The 17,663-nt window shown below is 42.9% G+C and overlaps 1 protein-coding gene across 5 annotated transcripts in view; it reads left to right on the top strand.

Annotated features, from left to right (window-relative positions):
- The window catches only part of LOC146810317 (ATP-binding cassette sub-family A member 10-like), a 1,555,322-nt gene that overhangs the window by 1,115,707 nt on the left and 421,952 nt on the right, over positions 1-17,663 (top strand). For all 5 annotated transcript variants that reach the window (XM_085617313.1, XM_085617310.1, XM_085617311.1 and 2 more), the window contains one exon: positions 3,558-3,671. In XM_085617313.1, coding sequence (XP_085473439.1) covers positions 3,558-3,671 — 114 coding nt within the window. The remainder of the gene's footprint in view (positions 1-3,557; positions 3,672-17,663) is intronic.

Raw genomic sequence — 17,663 nt, 5'->3', positions numbered from 1 at the left:
CACAAAAAGGGGGAGGGGGCCTTGCAGCCTCCCTCTCTATGCCATTAATGTCCTCAGAGCTCAAATTTGTATAAAGAGGGAGAGGGCTGCACTGCCTCCTTCCTGAACCTCCAAGGACCCATCCCCTCTAGGCACCAAAACCGGAAGTGTGACCTCATAATCTTGGTTGTCTGACACAACTGAATTGTGCTCCAAACCAACTGGTTATTTATCGACAGTTAGTCTACGCCCCAGGTGGAACCCATACACTTAAACACAATGTGCAGTTTAAACCCTATGTACCTGTAATGACTGACTGATTTATGTGTATTTGTGGTTGTTTTAGGCAACCAAAATTACGGGGATTTTTCACAGTTTATTCACATGGATGGGGTTACGCTGGGGTGCACTGTAGGAATGGTGTTGGGGTATGTATTTATCTGCATTGCATTTTGTGAATACAATATCTGATTTAGATCTTTGGGAATACGTAGTTTAGGTGGTGGATTTAAGGGTATGTTGGGTTTGTTGATATTGATTTTGTGCACAGCATATTTATAGTTTTAAAGGGATTATTGAGGCATGGAATTCAGGGAGACTGAGTATGTTCGCTGATGGATTGTTTTATGTTACAGCTACACCTGACGAAGGGCTGTCCAGCCCGAAATGCAATGGGTGAATTTTAATGTCTTCTGGAATGTGCCCGGACGGGCATTTCTTGAGCATTTTAAGTTTATAATTCACGTTGCTTTCGTGTATAATCAGGAAGTAATGATGAACAAGGACAAACATGGACTAAAAATGGATTAAAAATGGATTGTGTGGATGAAAAATATTTCAAGTGAATAAAGTCTTATGGCTTTTGCCTACATAGCTGTGTGGCTAGTTACTGGAGCACTACAGTGTAACAGACAGATTTGCAACTTTTGAAAAATTTGCATTTTCCTGTTCTTAGCCCTTTTTGCCTGCAGCCTGACTTAAGTCACACAACTGGGTGTAACTGAGAGTTAGGACTTTGTGAATCTTCCCAAACAGTCGCACAGTTGTGGGATTAGCAGAGCCTAAATAGCCTTCCACTGGCAGGATCGATGGGGCGGAGCTGAGAACAGCCCAACTTGCACCTGAATAGGTTGTGCCCTGTCTCCTCACAATAGGCTTACGACCCTGTATTTTCAGTGCAGCCTTCTAGGAGCCAGGGCTGAGGAAGCAGGAAACTCCCAGAACTTCAAAGAACCCCTCTGGAAACTTCTCCCACCTTCTAGGAGCAGGGCACCTGGGTATAAAAATACGGCTCTCAGACCCATTCTTCACTTCACTACTGGACTTGTAGAAGGGCTCTCGGGGGACTGCCTGCTGCTGTGACCTGCTAGGCACTCTACCAGACTGTTGCTGTGCCCAGAAGGACTGCTTTTCTGCCTGGACCCTGCCTTGCACCCTCAGAGGACAGCCTTGCTGTTGAGCCCTGCATCTTCACCTGCACCCAGGACTTACAGATATGATTCCAAGGGCTAGTTTGCTGGCCTCCTCTTCAGAGCCACAGGGACATAATAGGCTCCTAACATCTTGTACCTGCACCTGGGCCCAGCCTGAGTGAATCCTAAAGTCTAAAACGGTATCCATCCACTCCGGGACCTTTGTTTGTGGTGCCAAAGGTGCCAGGATGACCTTTTTCCAAAACTGAGGACTTGAACTAAATTTGGCCAAAAAGTGCTCTGAGAACCAGGAGGAGACCGGGCCAAACCTGCTCTCCTATCCGCCTAAGGTGCATCACCGGATGGATTGACTTCACGGCTTCTCCACTACATTCTCCTCCGCAACAGCAAATCTGCTTCAGCAGTCTTTCTCCAAAGGGTTATATGACCTCTTGAAATTGTGTTCAGCTGCATCCTTGTGCTTTGTCCTGCTGAAGATTTTTGACTTTCATTTCAATAACTCTGAAGATAAAACTTTTCAACATAGCTTCACACCATGACTATCCAACTACTACGCTCCCCCTCAGACACTCCTGCAGCCTTGCCCCGCTGAGCTTCTACCTTCTCAGAGACAACAGTAAGTGCTTAGCAGGTCCTATCCACTTTCTGTATCCAAACCGCGCCTTCAATTTTGACTATGCCCTAGTCTAGCGTGACCATATGCCGCAGTTAGTACTTTTTTCCTTTTCGGCGCTATTCTGAACCTTAAACTGTAAACATTCATAACTCTGGTTCTATTGATGTGATTTTTGCAATTTTTATGTCAATTAAAATGTACTCTATTTTCTAAATTGTTTTGGGATTTTTATTGTGTTGTGTTTGTGTGCTACATAAATACTGTACACATTACTTCCAAGTTAAGCCTGACTGCTTTTTGTGCCAAGCTACCCTGGGTTAAGCACAGGTTAATTTGGTGACTTTTTTGGTTCACCCTGCAACAGATTGTGGCTGTTGCTTGACCAGGGCTAACACCCCAGTCAACCAACTATCCATTTTGTCACACAAGTTTTGAGCAGAAACTAGTGTCAACAAACACCAATTAAAATGCACTTCTTTTCAGGAAGGTCCAGAGCCGCATCATGTTCAGAGTCTTCAAAGCTGGAATCCTGAACATGGTGTTTCCATTTACCTTACTTCTCACAACAATGTGTTCTACATGACTTAGGTGATACAGGCTAACAGGTAGTCTTCTGTACTTCTCTTCTTTTCATCTACAACTACATACGGCCCTTGATATTCCAAGTAGGCAAACAGTACATCAAAAGAATGCCAAGTAGTCCAGAGTGGCTGTCTGTATATCTGGAAGCTGTTTTCCCCACCTCTTCGAGTCGAAATAGTCACTCCAGGAAGGACTTTATTGGAGGGGAAAATATGCTATGCTTAATTTGCAGTAAATTAGGCGTTCTTACTTTATCAATACCTGCTACACAGGTTCTGAGTGTATCTTGTCATTTTTGGAAGGATGATGTTGAGCTTATTTTAGCATGCTAATAAAATTTCCCACACCACCTTCAATTTCAGAATGATTTTCTGAAAATCCTGAATGATATTGTGTGGGATTGCAGACCATATATCTGGTTCTTCCTTAAAAATTCTACAAGGCCCCTGACTTTACTTTCAGTGAAGATCTCTGATCTCCTGTTCATCTACTTTAAAAGTAGAATTATATATTGGCCGTTATAAAAGGAAGGTGTCATCCACTGTATCTGCTGCTGTTTCCACAGACACCAATAGCGTCTGCCTAAATCTCCCACGGGCTCCATTTATCATCTAGAGAGAATTTGTAGAGCTGCTGTCTGTCAGAAGAATATCCATTTTAAGTGGTTGGTGTAAAGTAGTTACTTATAAATATTATACAAATGTTCTTTTGAAACCAATTATCTAACTTCTATTCAGCATCAGTCGGTTGTATATCAGCATGGCTTTGCTTTTCAAAAAGTTAACCTTTTAAAGAAAATTATTTGAAATCTTCAACATACTGAATCATTTAAATGACAATTTTCTCTGTTGTATTTTCAGTTTGAACATACATTATGCCACCACGGTTGCTTCATGTATGACACATGACATACCACATGATATAGACTCTCTTATTTTTCTCACCAGGACATTGGGCATTATTTTTGGCTCGCAATCTATGCCTTTTCCGCGTTTTTCATGGGAATTCTTGGTGCCATCATCCCGCCTTACATCGGAATGAGTAGTGTGTATGATAACAAGGTAAATAATCTGTACTTTCATGTATTTTGATTTATTTTTGGATCCATGTTTATCTGTATGAATATTCAGCATGATAATTTCGGAAGCTGGATCGTGAGGCTATACAGCTAATCATTCATTATGTTGATCAACTATTTTAGTAATCGATCTATTATATTGATGGCCTTTTTAAGTGCAAAACACTACCTTTTAAAAAACAAAGCTGTCAGTCTTATTTAAATTTGATTATTGTGATGTAGACATGCGGTTGGTTTCTGTAGTTTTAATTAAACCGATTTATGCATGTTAATTTGTGCAGATTAATAAAGTAATGCGTTAAATTATACTAGTATTTCCTACAATCATAATTATGAAAATACACACTCTATTACTATTATATCGAGAGAACAAGCAATTCTACTATCGAAAGAGTAATCTAATATAGAAAAACTCAACTTAGCCTAAAAAGGTAATGATAACAATCTTTTCACATATTGCACTCAGGTCTTATTTCTTACACCAAGGAATTGGTCAAATTTGGTCCCGGTTAAGGGGAATAGATAGACTTTGGCAGATGCTGGAAATCTGCAGAAAAAATTACAGACAGCCATTTAGCAGTCTAAATAGCAGGGATGGTACATCCAACAATTTGCTTTAGATCTCTGGTCCACCCTATTCGGAGTGTATACATGGCTGTACAACATAAATAGGGAGATGAGACATGCACCACAATTTGGTGATTATCGCTGAATAAATCTTAGCATTGTCTTTTAAAGAGGTATGAGATCCTCCACAAACGTTTTTATTTTAGGAACATCATTCTAAAATTCAAATCTTCATTTAAAGTTTTTCCCCCAAACCTTATGAGTATCTGCATCTCATTGACAGATGGTGTGGATGATTCTTGCATACCACTGTACCATTAAGGTTAACCACTTTGAAAGCAAATACTGATTGTGCGTTCGAAAATACTGTATGTGCCACAGATTAGAACAAGGTGCTTCAGAATGAAGGAGAATGCACAAGAGACACCATTCTGTCTCGTCTATTTTCAGATGTGAAATTGTTTTATTTCTCCAGAACAGCTAGTAGTAATTTTTGTCAGAACCATTAAATATTATTTGAACATTAACCATTGCAAGTAGTTTGGCAGCTGTTAATAGTTTGGAAAGTGTAATCAATGAGTTAACGCAAAGCCAATTGGAATGACTTTGAATGTGCTCACACATGCAAACAGTACCACGCAGAAATGCTGTTTGCATGCGTTAGCACCTGTTGACTCTGCCAACATTTTTATATCTTGCTGGTGCCTACCAGAACTGATATACCAATGGCAAAGCACTGATGGGATAGTCACAGTCACTTATTTTTTGCACTGATAAAAAAACTTAAGAGCTAAATTTGACTCACGTTAACTTTATCTAACCAAGCAAACTCCGTTTTGTGCTCTTGTCTGGGTCAGCTCCCTACACTGGATTAGATTCTCCTTCTGCCGTAAGGTTCACATTTTTTAAATACATGTTTGGAATATTGCATTCTGTATATCTTGATAAACCATTAAAGGCATTACTCAAGCTAAGTTCAGTCCATAATTCACAGAGAGATGGTTATTCTCCATTTGGGTACAATAACCCATAATTGAATGGTATCAAATCATCTCATATCAGCAGGATTTGTACAGCATGGCCTATCACCCAAGAGGGTATCCAGGCACTGAAGATGAACCGTTTAGTTGAATAGTCAGGTCTTGAGTGCTCTCCTTAAGTCGGCGAGGGTGGTGGAAGTCCAGAGGTGGAGGGGCAGGCCATTCCAGGACTTGGCAGTGAGGTAGGAGAAAGATCGACCTCCTCTGCGAATCCGATGGATTCATGCGACATGTGTGAGGGGAAGGTGGGCTGAGCGAAGGTTTCTGGTGGGCTGGTGGAAGGTCATGCGGTGTTTTATGTAGGCCGGTCTAGTGTTATGGAGTGCCTTGTAAGCGAGTAAGTAGTTTGAAGTGGCCTCTCTTCTTGATTGGGAGCGAGTGGAGATCTCTGAGGTGGGGGGTTATGCTTGATCGTCTTGGGAGATCAAGGATGAGTCTGGCTGCTGCATTTTTTATGGCCTCGAGTCGTTTCAGGAGCTGGTGGTGATTCCGACACAGCGTGCATTTCTGTAGTCCAATCAGCTGGTGATGAGGACCTGTGTTTCTGTTCTCCTGGTGCAGGGTGGAATCCACCTGAAGATCCTGTGAAGCATTCAGAGTATGTTGAGGCTTGTGGAGGTTACTGCATTAACCTGCCGTTTCATTGAGAGCTTGCTGTCCAAGATGATGCCCGTGTTCCTGGCATGGGTGGTGGGGGCCGGTGAAGGTCCAAGAGGGGGGGCCACCATGAGTCGTCCCAAGGGGAGGAGCTAATTCTGAAGATGAGCATTCCATCTTGTCCGTATTTAGTTTCAGGCAGTTGGTCTTCATCCAGTCGGCGACGATGGTCGTAGCCTTCCTGAAGTTGACTCTGGTGGTGGAGATGTGTTCAGTGAGAGAGAAAATGAGTTCTGGTTCTTCTGCACATGAGATGATTTTGAGTCCGTGGCTGCATTACGATGTTGGCCAGCAGAGTCATGTAGATGTTGAAGAGGGTGGGGCTGAGCAAGGAGGCCGGGGGGAGGCCGCAAATGGCGTCCTTGTGTTCAGAAGTGTAGGGTGGTAGGTGAATTCTTTGCATGCGTCCTGTGAAAAACAAGGTGATCAACTTGAGTGCATTGGCACTGATGCCAATGTGGCGAAGTTTGTTGACCAGGATGTGGTGGGACACGTGTTGAAGGCTGGAGAGAGGTCGAGGAGGATAAGGGAAGAGGATGGTTCTGATGTCATCCGTTGCAGTTATGAGGGCCGTTTCGGTGCTGTGGTTGGATCGGAAGCCGGATTGGGAGGCATCTCGTAGGTTGTTCTTCTAGGTGGTCTATGAGCTGGTGATTGATGGCTTTCTCAAGGACCTCCACAGGGAATGGGAGCAGTGAGATATGGAGGTAGTTCTTGAGGTCGTTGGGTTCTGCAGTGTTTTTTTTAGGAATGGTCTCACTGCATGTTTCCATGTTTCCAGGAAGGTGGCGGTGTTGATGGTGGCGTTGAGGATGTAAGTGAGCGGAGGGCAGACTTCCTTCCATCCTAGGTTGAAGGTGTGGTGTGGGCAGGGGTCTGTCGGAGCACCTGGGAGTCATGATGGCACAGAGTTACAGTTAATGGCCAGGGTCGGTGATTCCAGACCCAATAATTTGGGTACCCCTGAAACCTTGGAAATCTTATTTGGCTCTGAAAAGTACTTGTCATACGTTTCCCATTCACAGCTGCAAGGAAGTGCCTCTCCTACCGGGTGCTCTACAGAAATTGCAAACTGGTCATTGTGCAATTGTCCACATAGGTAAAGCTATAGAATATTGTTTGGACTGAAAACTGAGAGGGTGCCCTTTTTCATATGAGTCCATCAAATGCCTCGAATCTGTGTACTGACTGCACCAGTTGAGGACAAAAAAGGTACATATGATGTGCTGAAAGTAACAGATGTACAATTGGGATTTACTTATAAGGGACTTTACCAATTTCATAACAATATGCACAGATTCTCCCAGGTGAAGACCAGGGTGACCCACACTTCATGTATCTGAATTTACACCTTATGATATGTTTCTAACCAGTAAATCATCACAGAGTGATTGAAGGTCAAAACAACAGTAGCCATATGGCAATTCAAATTAAAAGGACAGGTTCCTCAAAGGTAATAAATGTATAAAGGGAACATAACCTAATTTTGGTCTCAGTGTTGTATGGTAGCGTCAGGGGTCGACATGTGTATTAGTTTTGATACTCACCATTGACCACATCACTCTCGTTGTGTGCCCAGAGTTTCTTGTTTACAGTCCTTGACTGTACATACCTCTGATCTTGTTACAGCTGACAGACTGGCACCATGCATTAGCCTTGCATTACCACTAAAAGGGCGAGGGAGAAGCAGTACATCACAAGCGTTGGCCACTGTCACCACTCCTATTATTGCAGCTATCACCATTGGCACTTATGGGGTTACCATAATTGCACCACTACCTCTGGGGCCTCAACACCATCACCAGTCACCACAGCAAGAACAACAGAAGGCACTGAAAGCCATATGGGCATTGGGCTACTCACCACTGAGTCCTATCTCACCATGGCTACTGTACCACTCATCCCCACCATCATTCTTAGGTGCCACTGCTGCTCCTGGGGCACACATATCCTCCACTATTTCTATTACTATGGCTTCTGTATCTGTCGTAATCCCATCTGCATAGAGGGAGATCGCAGCATGCAAGGAGGGCAGATATCGGAAGCGCAGGAACACCATGTTGAAGTGGACAAGGCTAGTTAAGACATTGAGGCCTGAACCTACTATGATGGAGATGAGGTGCACAAACCAGGGTCAGGCACCACTCCAATCAGGATGGCACAGTCCTGCTGCAGATGGACCAGAAATTTGACTCCCTGGAGGCAGGATATTGCACACTCAACCAGTTTACATCGGCAATAATGACAGCTGGAGGCCTTAAGATTCCCTCACACAAAGTATTGCAAAGCTAGTAAAAAGACTTAGAATTTAGAAACTTGTTCAGCCCTAAGACACTACATCTAGATTCAGCGGGACATATATAGTGAACTGAGATGCTGTATCCTGACTTTGACAAAGTAAAAGGCCAGTAGGAATGCCATTATAGGCTTGGAACATGCTGTGCATAAATATACTATAAAAACCAAGTCACCATTCAGCTGCATTTTCTTATTGTAAAGAGCATCTGTAGTAACACATGTCTCAGGTTCAAGTGCCCGATCTTGTCCTCTTAGGTGTGTTTTCTCATCAGCTGTAGTATGCCAAATGTCTCAGATTAAAGGTGGTGGATCCCCTATTGGGCACACAGAGAGCTCAAGATTCTTCCATACTTGAGAAAGTAGGCAGCTAGGACCTCCTGTTCTTCCATTAGTGCTATTAGGAGTCTCAGTTCACTCGAGAAACAGCTGTACCTCATCATTGTCAGTCTAACCATTGTCCACATTTCCAACTGCCTAATTCCCAGGTACTCTTGAGATTCTGGTGAACCCAACAACATTAGAACAGGATAGTGAGGTCACACCAGTTTAGTCCTGTCAATACACCTGGTCCAGAATGTCATGGCTTAGCGATGCAGATGTCCTCTTGCTACCCAAAAACATATTGGATAGTGCACCACCTTCCCATTTAATGCCAACAATGTCTCTCTCCGGTATGTGGCTGCTAGCTAATCATCTGGCTGCCCATTGTCATTGTGCTATAAGGAAATACTGTTGAAAGTCTAGTTCTCCCTGTCTACTCTTTATTACAGCATGCTATAACTTCTTGATCAGAACCCTGTATTGGAAATTGGATTACTGGTTGAGGAGAGTGAAACCCTACTCAAGCATCAGCAACAATTTCTGTCAGGGGAAAACACAAGCAAACACCAAATTAACCTGCGCTCATTCCTCTGGTAGCTAGGCACAAATGCAGGCAGGCTTAACTTAGAGACAATGGGTGATACATTCATGCAGCACTTCAATCAGTAATAAAGTGGAAACACAAGTAAGATCACACACCAATTTAGAAAATATAGAGCAAACCCGTAATGCATTATTTTCAACCAAAATAATAAAAATCCAATTAGTAGAACCGGATATATGCAATTTCAAAGTTTTAGGTAAATATAGTGCCTAGAAGCACAAGCACCAACTGTCATTATCTGGTTGCCCTGGACCAGGACAAAGATGCAAGTTCAGGCTGAATCGCCGTCAAGGAATCCAGCGATTAGGGGCTTCAAATGCGAAGTCCTGTGTTTAAATTGCGCCATGCATTGGCGATTCTGAAGAAGCTGCGTGGCTATGATGTAGAGTCCTGTGTCATCATAGAGTATGTCGTTAATGATGGGTTAGGGATGCGAAAGCCTTCATGGAGGATGTCTCTCACAATGACAGTTCAGAGGAGACTGAGGGCTGCGATGTGAGGTCCTGCATCAGGGACGCACCGCGCAACAGCAGTTTTCAAATTGGAGCTGCGAGTAGATGTGTTAGTCTACATTCGTTCAGCCCACAGGAATACTGCTGGGCTGGCAAAGCACCTTCAGGCTCACTTCTAAGGGTCGAAGACTGGTGTGGCACCACTTAGAGGAGCATGACTCACAGCAGACAGAGTCCAGGTGCTGGGTTCAAGGTGGTTGGAGTTTTTTCTGTCCCTGAGGCTCTGATCAGTAGGCCAGCCAACTAGTCCTTAGAGTCACTTTGGTGGTCCTGGGTTCAATATGAAGGCCCAGTCCTTTCACTCAGGCAGCAGGGCAACAGAGCAGCAGAGTAGCTGGACAGCACAGTGGAAGGCCATCTTACAGCAGAGCCATACAACAGTCTTTTTGAGTCTTCCACAGGTCCAGAGGTCTACTAAAGAGTTGGGCCTAAAGGTCCATTATTTATACATGTTGCCCACTTTGATGTAGAAGAATGTTTGGAATTTCTTGCCTCCATGCCCTGGCGGCAGCTTGTCTGGGGTCACAATAAACTGGTGTTAAACCCTTTCTGAGTGTTCTCAGGCAGCGCCTTTGTGATGTGCATGTGTGGAAGGTGACAGCTCCTCTCCCCTAATCAAGTTGGAGGTAGCCCATCTTGCCAGCCCCTATGGTCCTTTATCTCGCTGATTGGGTTCAATACATATAGATTAACTGCCAGCTACACCTAGTCATGTGACCCAGGATACAGGTTGCAGGCACCAAATGGCTGAGACAAGAAAATGCCAACTTTCTAAAATGCCATTTACAGAATTGTGGCTTAAAATCAGAATTTAGCATTAAAGAGGGTCTTAAATTACATTTCTGTAGACACCAAACTTGGCATTTCTACCTGTTCCCGATTGAAATTTATCACTTATTAAATGTAACAATTTAAACGAATGTTATCCTATGGGAGGGACAGGCCTTGCAGTAGTAGAATAAGGGTGTTTTACTAACAGACATGTAAAAGTTAAAAGTATATGTCCACCTTTTTTAATACACTGCATGCTGCCCTATGGGCTGTTTAGGGCCTACCGTAGGGGAGACTTATATGTACTAAAAAAGAAAATTTAGACCTGGCCAAAGGTTTATTTTACTGGGTCACAATGCCAATTTAAAACTGTACATGCAGGCTGCTTTGGCAGTCTTGAGACATGTTTAAAGTGCTACTAACGTGGGTGGCAGAATCAGTGCTGCAGGCCCAATATTAACAATTAATTTAATGGCCATGGGTACATATAGTACCCTTTTACTAGGAACGTACAAGTAAATTAGAAATGGCAATTGGGTGTAAGCCAATATTACCATGTTTATTGGAGAGAAAATGCGCACTTTAGCACTGGTTAGCTGTGCTAAAGGGCACAGAGTGCTAAGGCCAACAAAAACAATATCAGCAGAAATGGAGAAGCATTTGCAAGAGGTTTTGGGGAAGACCAGCCTAAGGCTGACAGGTCAAGCACCTTACATATATTTTTGCCCCAGATGACGTCAGTTCAAAAAATAAATTGTCTAGAACCCTGAAAAAGATTTGGTGGAGCTACAATAGTAGGCTTGTGAAGCATTATAGTAGGTGGGGCAGTGTTACCATATTGGCCAACTCAATACAGACCATCACAGCAATGTGTTCCAGAACTCTATACAAACACTCAGTTGTTGCATATCCGTGTGTTAGAAATTGGGTTTCTGGTTGGCAGAGGTATGAACTCAGTCCATGCAGGAACCACAAACCTAGTCAGGGTAAGTCAGAAGCACCCTTTAAATTAACCTGTGTTCACCCTATGGTGGCTTGGCACATAGCAGTCAGGCTTAACTTAAGACTAGAGGCATTGTTTGAAGTATCAGTGCAACACATCAAACTGTACCAAAATTAAAACACCACAAAAAGACTCCACACTAGTTTAGAAAAATGGATTATTTTATAAATAAAAAAAGAACAAAACAATAAAAAATCCAGAAGTGAAGATATTCATTTTTAAAGAATAACGGTAAAAAATAGCGCTTAGAAGCAATTAGCACCTTTTGGGGTATCTGGTCATGCTGGACCAGGACAAACTCAAGAGTTCAGGCCAACTGTGATGGAGTGCAGGCCAGAAACACGACCCACACAGGGCCCGCCGAGAAAAAGTACCCTAATCCTGGTTGCAACAAGAGATGCCGGGTGCAGCCGAGCAATGCGTCAGTGTCGATCCCCCAGTCGAGGTGATGCATCAATTTTGTCCACGAAGCGATGGCAATGTGTCAGTTCCAAAGAAGCAGCACTGAATTTGAGGTGTGTTGGTTCTGGAGCCCTATGCGCAGGGTTTCTTCACGCAGTCGAGGGGATAGGGCGATCATCTCCCTGAAGGCAGCAATGCAGTGATTCCAATACGGCTGTTCCACTGACGATGTGCTGGTTCTGAATAAGAAGTGTAAAGTAAAAAGATTTTTTTCCTTTTTGGATAAGATACAAAGAGCGTCGATTATATCAGAGCAAGATATTTATTTGCATCAAAAAATATTTTTTATAAACATCCGATCAATATAAAATATACATTTCATTGACGCAATACATATGTGTTAAATTCAGCAGGGGCATACAAACTTTTTTGATATAAGGAAGTGAACCCTTAGTCAATGTTGCCCATGAGGGATCTGAATTAACTGTGATATGACAAAATATATTGTCTTTTATTCTCCTTTTTTCCTTTAGTACTGATCGTCAAAATGTTTTTAAATTTCGTCGCTTTTTACAATAATGAAATGTATATTTTATATTGATCGGATGTTTATAAAAAATATTTTTTGATGCAAATAAATATCTTGCTCTGATATAATCGACGCTCTTTGTATTTAAGTGTTCCATCTATAGGAGTGAGTTGTGTAAACCCGACATTGGGAGTTTTGATTGAATAGAGTGCTTGAATGAGTTGAAAAGTATCTTATCCAAAAAGGAAAAAAATCTTTTTTACTTTACAGTTATTTGGTGCTCTATTTCCTTTTTGTGAATATTGAGCCCCTCTCTTACCTTGTTTAAATCTGAATAAGAAGTGCCGGATTTTTACACACATAGGTGAAGAAGCACTGGTTCCTATGAAGATGTGTGTATTCCTGCAGTTGCAGCACTTTATACTCACCTCCAAGGGCCCTGGACTGGGTTGTCACCACTTGGCAAAACAAGGCTTGCAGCAAGCAAAGTCCAGGTGTTGTTTGAAGATGGAAGTGAAATCTTTGATATGAGTAGGCAAGCCAAAAAGCCCTTTGAGAAACTTATGTTCTGTAATGTAGAGCTGCAGGTCCAGTCCTTCTCGCTCTTGGCAAGATGCAGCAGGTCAACACAACAAAGCTGTTCAACAAAGTGGCAGTCCCTCCAGAAGCACAGCAGTCCTTCTTTCTAGTACAATGTCCTCAGTTCCAGAAGTGTTCTGACTTGGTGCTGTCAGAGGTCCAGTACTTATATCCAGTTAGGCTTTTGAAGTAGGGAGACTTCAAAGAGATGCCTTTGAAGTGTACAATACCTTGCCTTTCCTGCCCTGGCTTCAGACTCACTACAGAGAGGTATACAATCCTTTGTGTGGAGACAGGACACAGCCCTTTCAGGTATGTCAGCTCCTCCCTCCCATCCTGCTCAGGATGACCCATTAACATGCAGATTACCACTCAATCACACATACCCTTCCTTTGTGTGTGGCTGTCTTGAGGTAAAGCCGGGTGTTACACATCCCAGATGTTTATTCCAGACAGAGACAGGCAGAGGGCACCAATTATTACAGTAAGAAAATGTCAACTTTTCTAAAAGTGGCATTTTCAGAATAGCAAATTAAAAATCAACTTCTTCATAAATTCTGTTTTTAAATTGTGATTCCAGAGACAACATATGTGGGGTCCTATGCCTTACCAACTGGAAATTACACTCATAAATTGTAATAAGACAACCTAAGGTTATCATATGGGAGAGATGGGCCTTGCAGTAGTGAAAAACGAATATTAGAGTATTTTACTACCAAGACATGTAAAACTGAAAACCACATGTCATACTTTGGAACTACACTGCACCCTGCCCGTGGGCTGTCCAGGGCCAACATTAGGAGTGACCTATATGTCATAAATAGGAAAGTTTGGAGCTGGCAAGTAGGTTCACTTGCCAGGGTGATATGGCAGTTTAAAACTCAACACACAGCCTCTGCAGTGGCAGGACTGAGACATGTTTAAAATGCTGCTAAATACTGTGGTACAGTTAGTGCTACAGGCCCACTAGAAGCATTTTAATTCTAGGCCCCTGGCACATGTAGTGCACTTTACTAGGGATTTATAAAAAAAATGAAAAATGCCAGTTGTGTGAATATCCCAGTCTTACCATGTTTTCCGTAAAGAGGACATGCACTTTAGCACTGGTTATGAGTGGCAAAGTGCTCAGATTTCTAAAGCCAGTAAAAACAAAGTCAGCAAAACTGCCAAAAAAAAACAGGTCAGAAGGCAAAAGGTTAGGGGACACCACACCAAGGATGCCAGGTCTAACACCGTGTCTAAGTTCCAGTTTAAGGTCATCATACGAATGATAAATGTGCACTCCAAGGTATTAAAATAAGTGTGGTTCTTATGACACCTCATTGTATATATACTTGTTGAGGGATATTACCCATGTGCAAGGCTCAGGGGAAACATAACCCTTCCTCTAGTTGGCTTTGAGCCCCAACATGAACCAGAATTCGTCCAGGTTATGAATGTGTGTGGCAACCAACTGATGGGTCTTCAGGCGATTTTTGGTGTGTCACAAAAGTTCAAGCAAGATGCATTAAAATTCTGTATTTATCTGGTCACATTTTCTGCTTCAAGGACAGTGGTCAAATGTCAGGCTATGTCTTCAAACAAATTGCTTAATTTTTAACATGTGGATTGGTGTTAACAAACTCCTCTCACTTTGGAGCCAGAGAAAGAAAAGAAAACTAAATGATGTGACAATCTTACTAGTGTACAAATGTGTGAAAGGAAAGGCTGCAGTATGTCAATTTTGTTGTAACACACAACAAATGTAAATACCCAATAATGACCTGTACTCATAAAGCAATTAGGAAAGCAAAAATTAACCACTTACTTTTGTAATTCTGAACTGTGATGGAAGTATGTTAATAGAATCATAACATATCAAGACACTTTAATTTGGGGTGCACAAATAATAGACATTCACTGACACCCAATTTTCAGAAATTATCGTTTGTGTGCAGCATCGTTTTATCAGTACAGGCGTATGTCTGTTCAAATTTAGAGGTCATTTAAGTGGAAAATGGGCTGTCTGTAAATGACAGTGCACTACAACATGATGCTTTAGTTATATTAAAATATCACCCAGCTAATGCCCACATCATGTCCATTAAATCGATTTGGGATATGAAAGATTGCCCCTCCAAAATTTGTGTTGTGGTTCTAAAAGGTTTGGGAACCACTGCTCTAAACAATAGGTGGTGATGTGCAAATAGCTTTGTGTGCCTTAAGATTTTGAGCAAGTGGGTTTGTCAGTTTAGAATGTTGCACTCTAGCTTGCAGCTTAAATACAAGAGTGAGATCCAACAAAGCATATTTGGCTTGATACTAAACAGTTCTAATTGCAATTTGCGACACCAGAGACATTTCTTGCCATGTACTAACGGCATTATTGGAGTTAGTACATTTTTTAAGACTCCTAAAAGGGGTTTGCGACTCCATACCGAATTGCAATTTACAATAGTGTTTTGTAGGAACACTTTCCAAATAGGGTTTCAGTATAAGATGTATCAATGTTTTACAACTGAAAATTGGTTGCAAACATTGAAAAACTACCAACTCCGGGGTGGTAAGCCATTCTCAAAATAGAAGACATCCAAGTGGGTCCCTGTTAGAAATGGTTTCTCTAGTTGGCAGAGGTATACACGTTGTCCAGGTAGGGATGGGCACTCTAGTAAGAGTAAGCCAGATACATACTAAAAGATAACCCGTGCTCATGCTCTGGTAGTTTGGCACTGTCAGAATACGCACAGCCAGATAACATGCTGGAGCTGAAGATTGTTCCTTATTCCCTGCCACTACTACAAGTAGCCAGTTAATAAGACTAGAGAGGAGGAAAGGGTAATGGGAATACAAGAGAGTCTGCTTCTGGATGGTGCGCTACTTCATCCCACAACAACTTTTAACTGGTAACCCCTTTCTCTTCTTTAGGAGCGAACGTGAGAATATCTTGCAGCGCCTGTCACAAAAAGACAAGAAACGTGCAATCTGCTTTACACTAATGCCTTTTATTCCTTACCTCTAATTCCCACTTCTTACTGTACTGCCATGTGTGTTTATGTTGACCTTTTATTCACAGACTCTCTCTGTAGATTTGATATGATTCTATTAACGTTCTGATGATATGCCAAGGGCAATAAATTAGGAAAGTAAGGATACACTTTCTCTTTCTTAAACTTCTTGTGTTTTCATTCTTTCTTTGTGAGTCTTTATATTTCAATATCTTTTTTATATTAACTACTGGCGGTTGCTAGTAGGTAGTTATAGTTAGGACCTTCTTTCCATTCAAAAAGCGTTTTTTCTTTTGCAAATACCTTGGGCGTCCTTTGACGAAGCTTTGCAAAATCTTCAAAAATAATGGCCTGCTCAGGTCAGCTCCTGTCTTGGAAGTTTCAGGGTGATTTGTCAAGTGATGGCCAAGAAAAAAGGAGGGTCCCAAAATGCATTTTCTCCATGTTAATTTCCATAGGAAACTTTTGTCGCACCTACAGCCCAAACTGCTGAACGGAATTACACCAAATTTGGCAGAAAGGCAGCTCTTGGTGCAGAGTGCACTCTTTTTGTTAAATGGTGTAAATCTGTTCAGTCATTCCTAAGAAATGTATATATTTAGAAATATTATTATCTGGTGACTGCGGTGGATTTGTGAACCCTCGTGAGCAGCAGCTTGACTCTGATTGGCTGCCAACACTTCAAACCAGAAAGTGTTAGCAGCAAAAAAGGTCAAAAAACATCAAAAGGGGGCAGGGTAGAAACACCCTGACCCCCTAGGCTTGCTCAGGGGGTCCCACAGGGACCCGAGGGCCCAACAAAACTTTTTTCTAAATATTTTTAGTGGGATTCACATAGGATCTGCGAATCCCACTGAAAATAAAAAAAAGAAGCGCTCTCTCCCATGTTTCTTTAATTTAGCCTCCGGGTGAGTCAGGTCCCGTGGGCAATACCACCTCCCCGGTGCTTTGTTTATAATATGCGGGGGCTTGAGGCCCCTCCCTGCAACCCCGGGGGCTGCCACCTCCCTGGGGCTTTCTTTTAATTAAAATGCATGGGGGACTCCTGCCCACCCCCAAGCTGCCCTGGGGACCATTACCTCCCCAGGGCTTTCATCTTTCAATGCGGGTGGGCCTTGCGCCCCCTGCAGCCTTGGGAACCGCCACCTCCCCGGGGCTTTCATTTAATTAAAATGCATGGGGGGCTCCTGCCTGCCCCCACTTAGCCCTGGGGACCACTACCTCCCCAGGGCTTTAATATTTAAATGCGGGGGCCTCGCGCCCCCTGCAGCCCCACAGCCCCGGAAACAACCAACTCCCAAGGCATACATTATGGAAAAATGGGGGTCCGTTGCTGACCCTGGGGACCACCACCACCCTGGGACTTTAAATCTGATGGAGGGGGGCTGCGTGCCCCCCTACTGGAGCCCTCAATGTCCCTGGGGACTGCCAGGGCTGGCTACAGCAATGTCCCGGGGTGCATACCCCAGGGACATTGCAGTTTGCTATAGCAGGGCCGGGGCACGGCTCCCAGCCTGCCATAGTAAACTTCAGCTTCGCTTCATGGGCAGGGACCGCAGGGGCATTGGGGCTCCCCCGCGGTCCCCAACATTATGGCCATGACCCACGGGATGGGGTCCCGAGGCCAAAAATGAACTGGGAGGGGGCCACTCAGCCCACCTCCCTATTTTAATTATTATTATTATTATTTTTAAACATAAGTCTTGGC

This window comes from Triturus cristatus, chromosome 7, assembly GCF_964204655.1.
Source record: "Triturus cristatus chromosome 7, aTriCri1.1, whole genome shotgun sequence".
In the NCBI taxonomy this organism is placed as follows: Eukaryota; Metazoa; Chordata; class Amphibia; order Caudata; family Salamandridae; genus Triturus; species Triturus cristatus.
The sequence above is the reverse complement of the archived record's forward strand: the minus strand, read 5'-3'. Positions and strand labels throughout refer to the sequence as shown.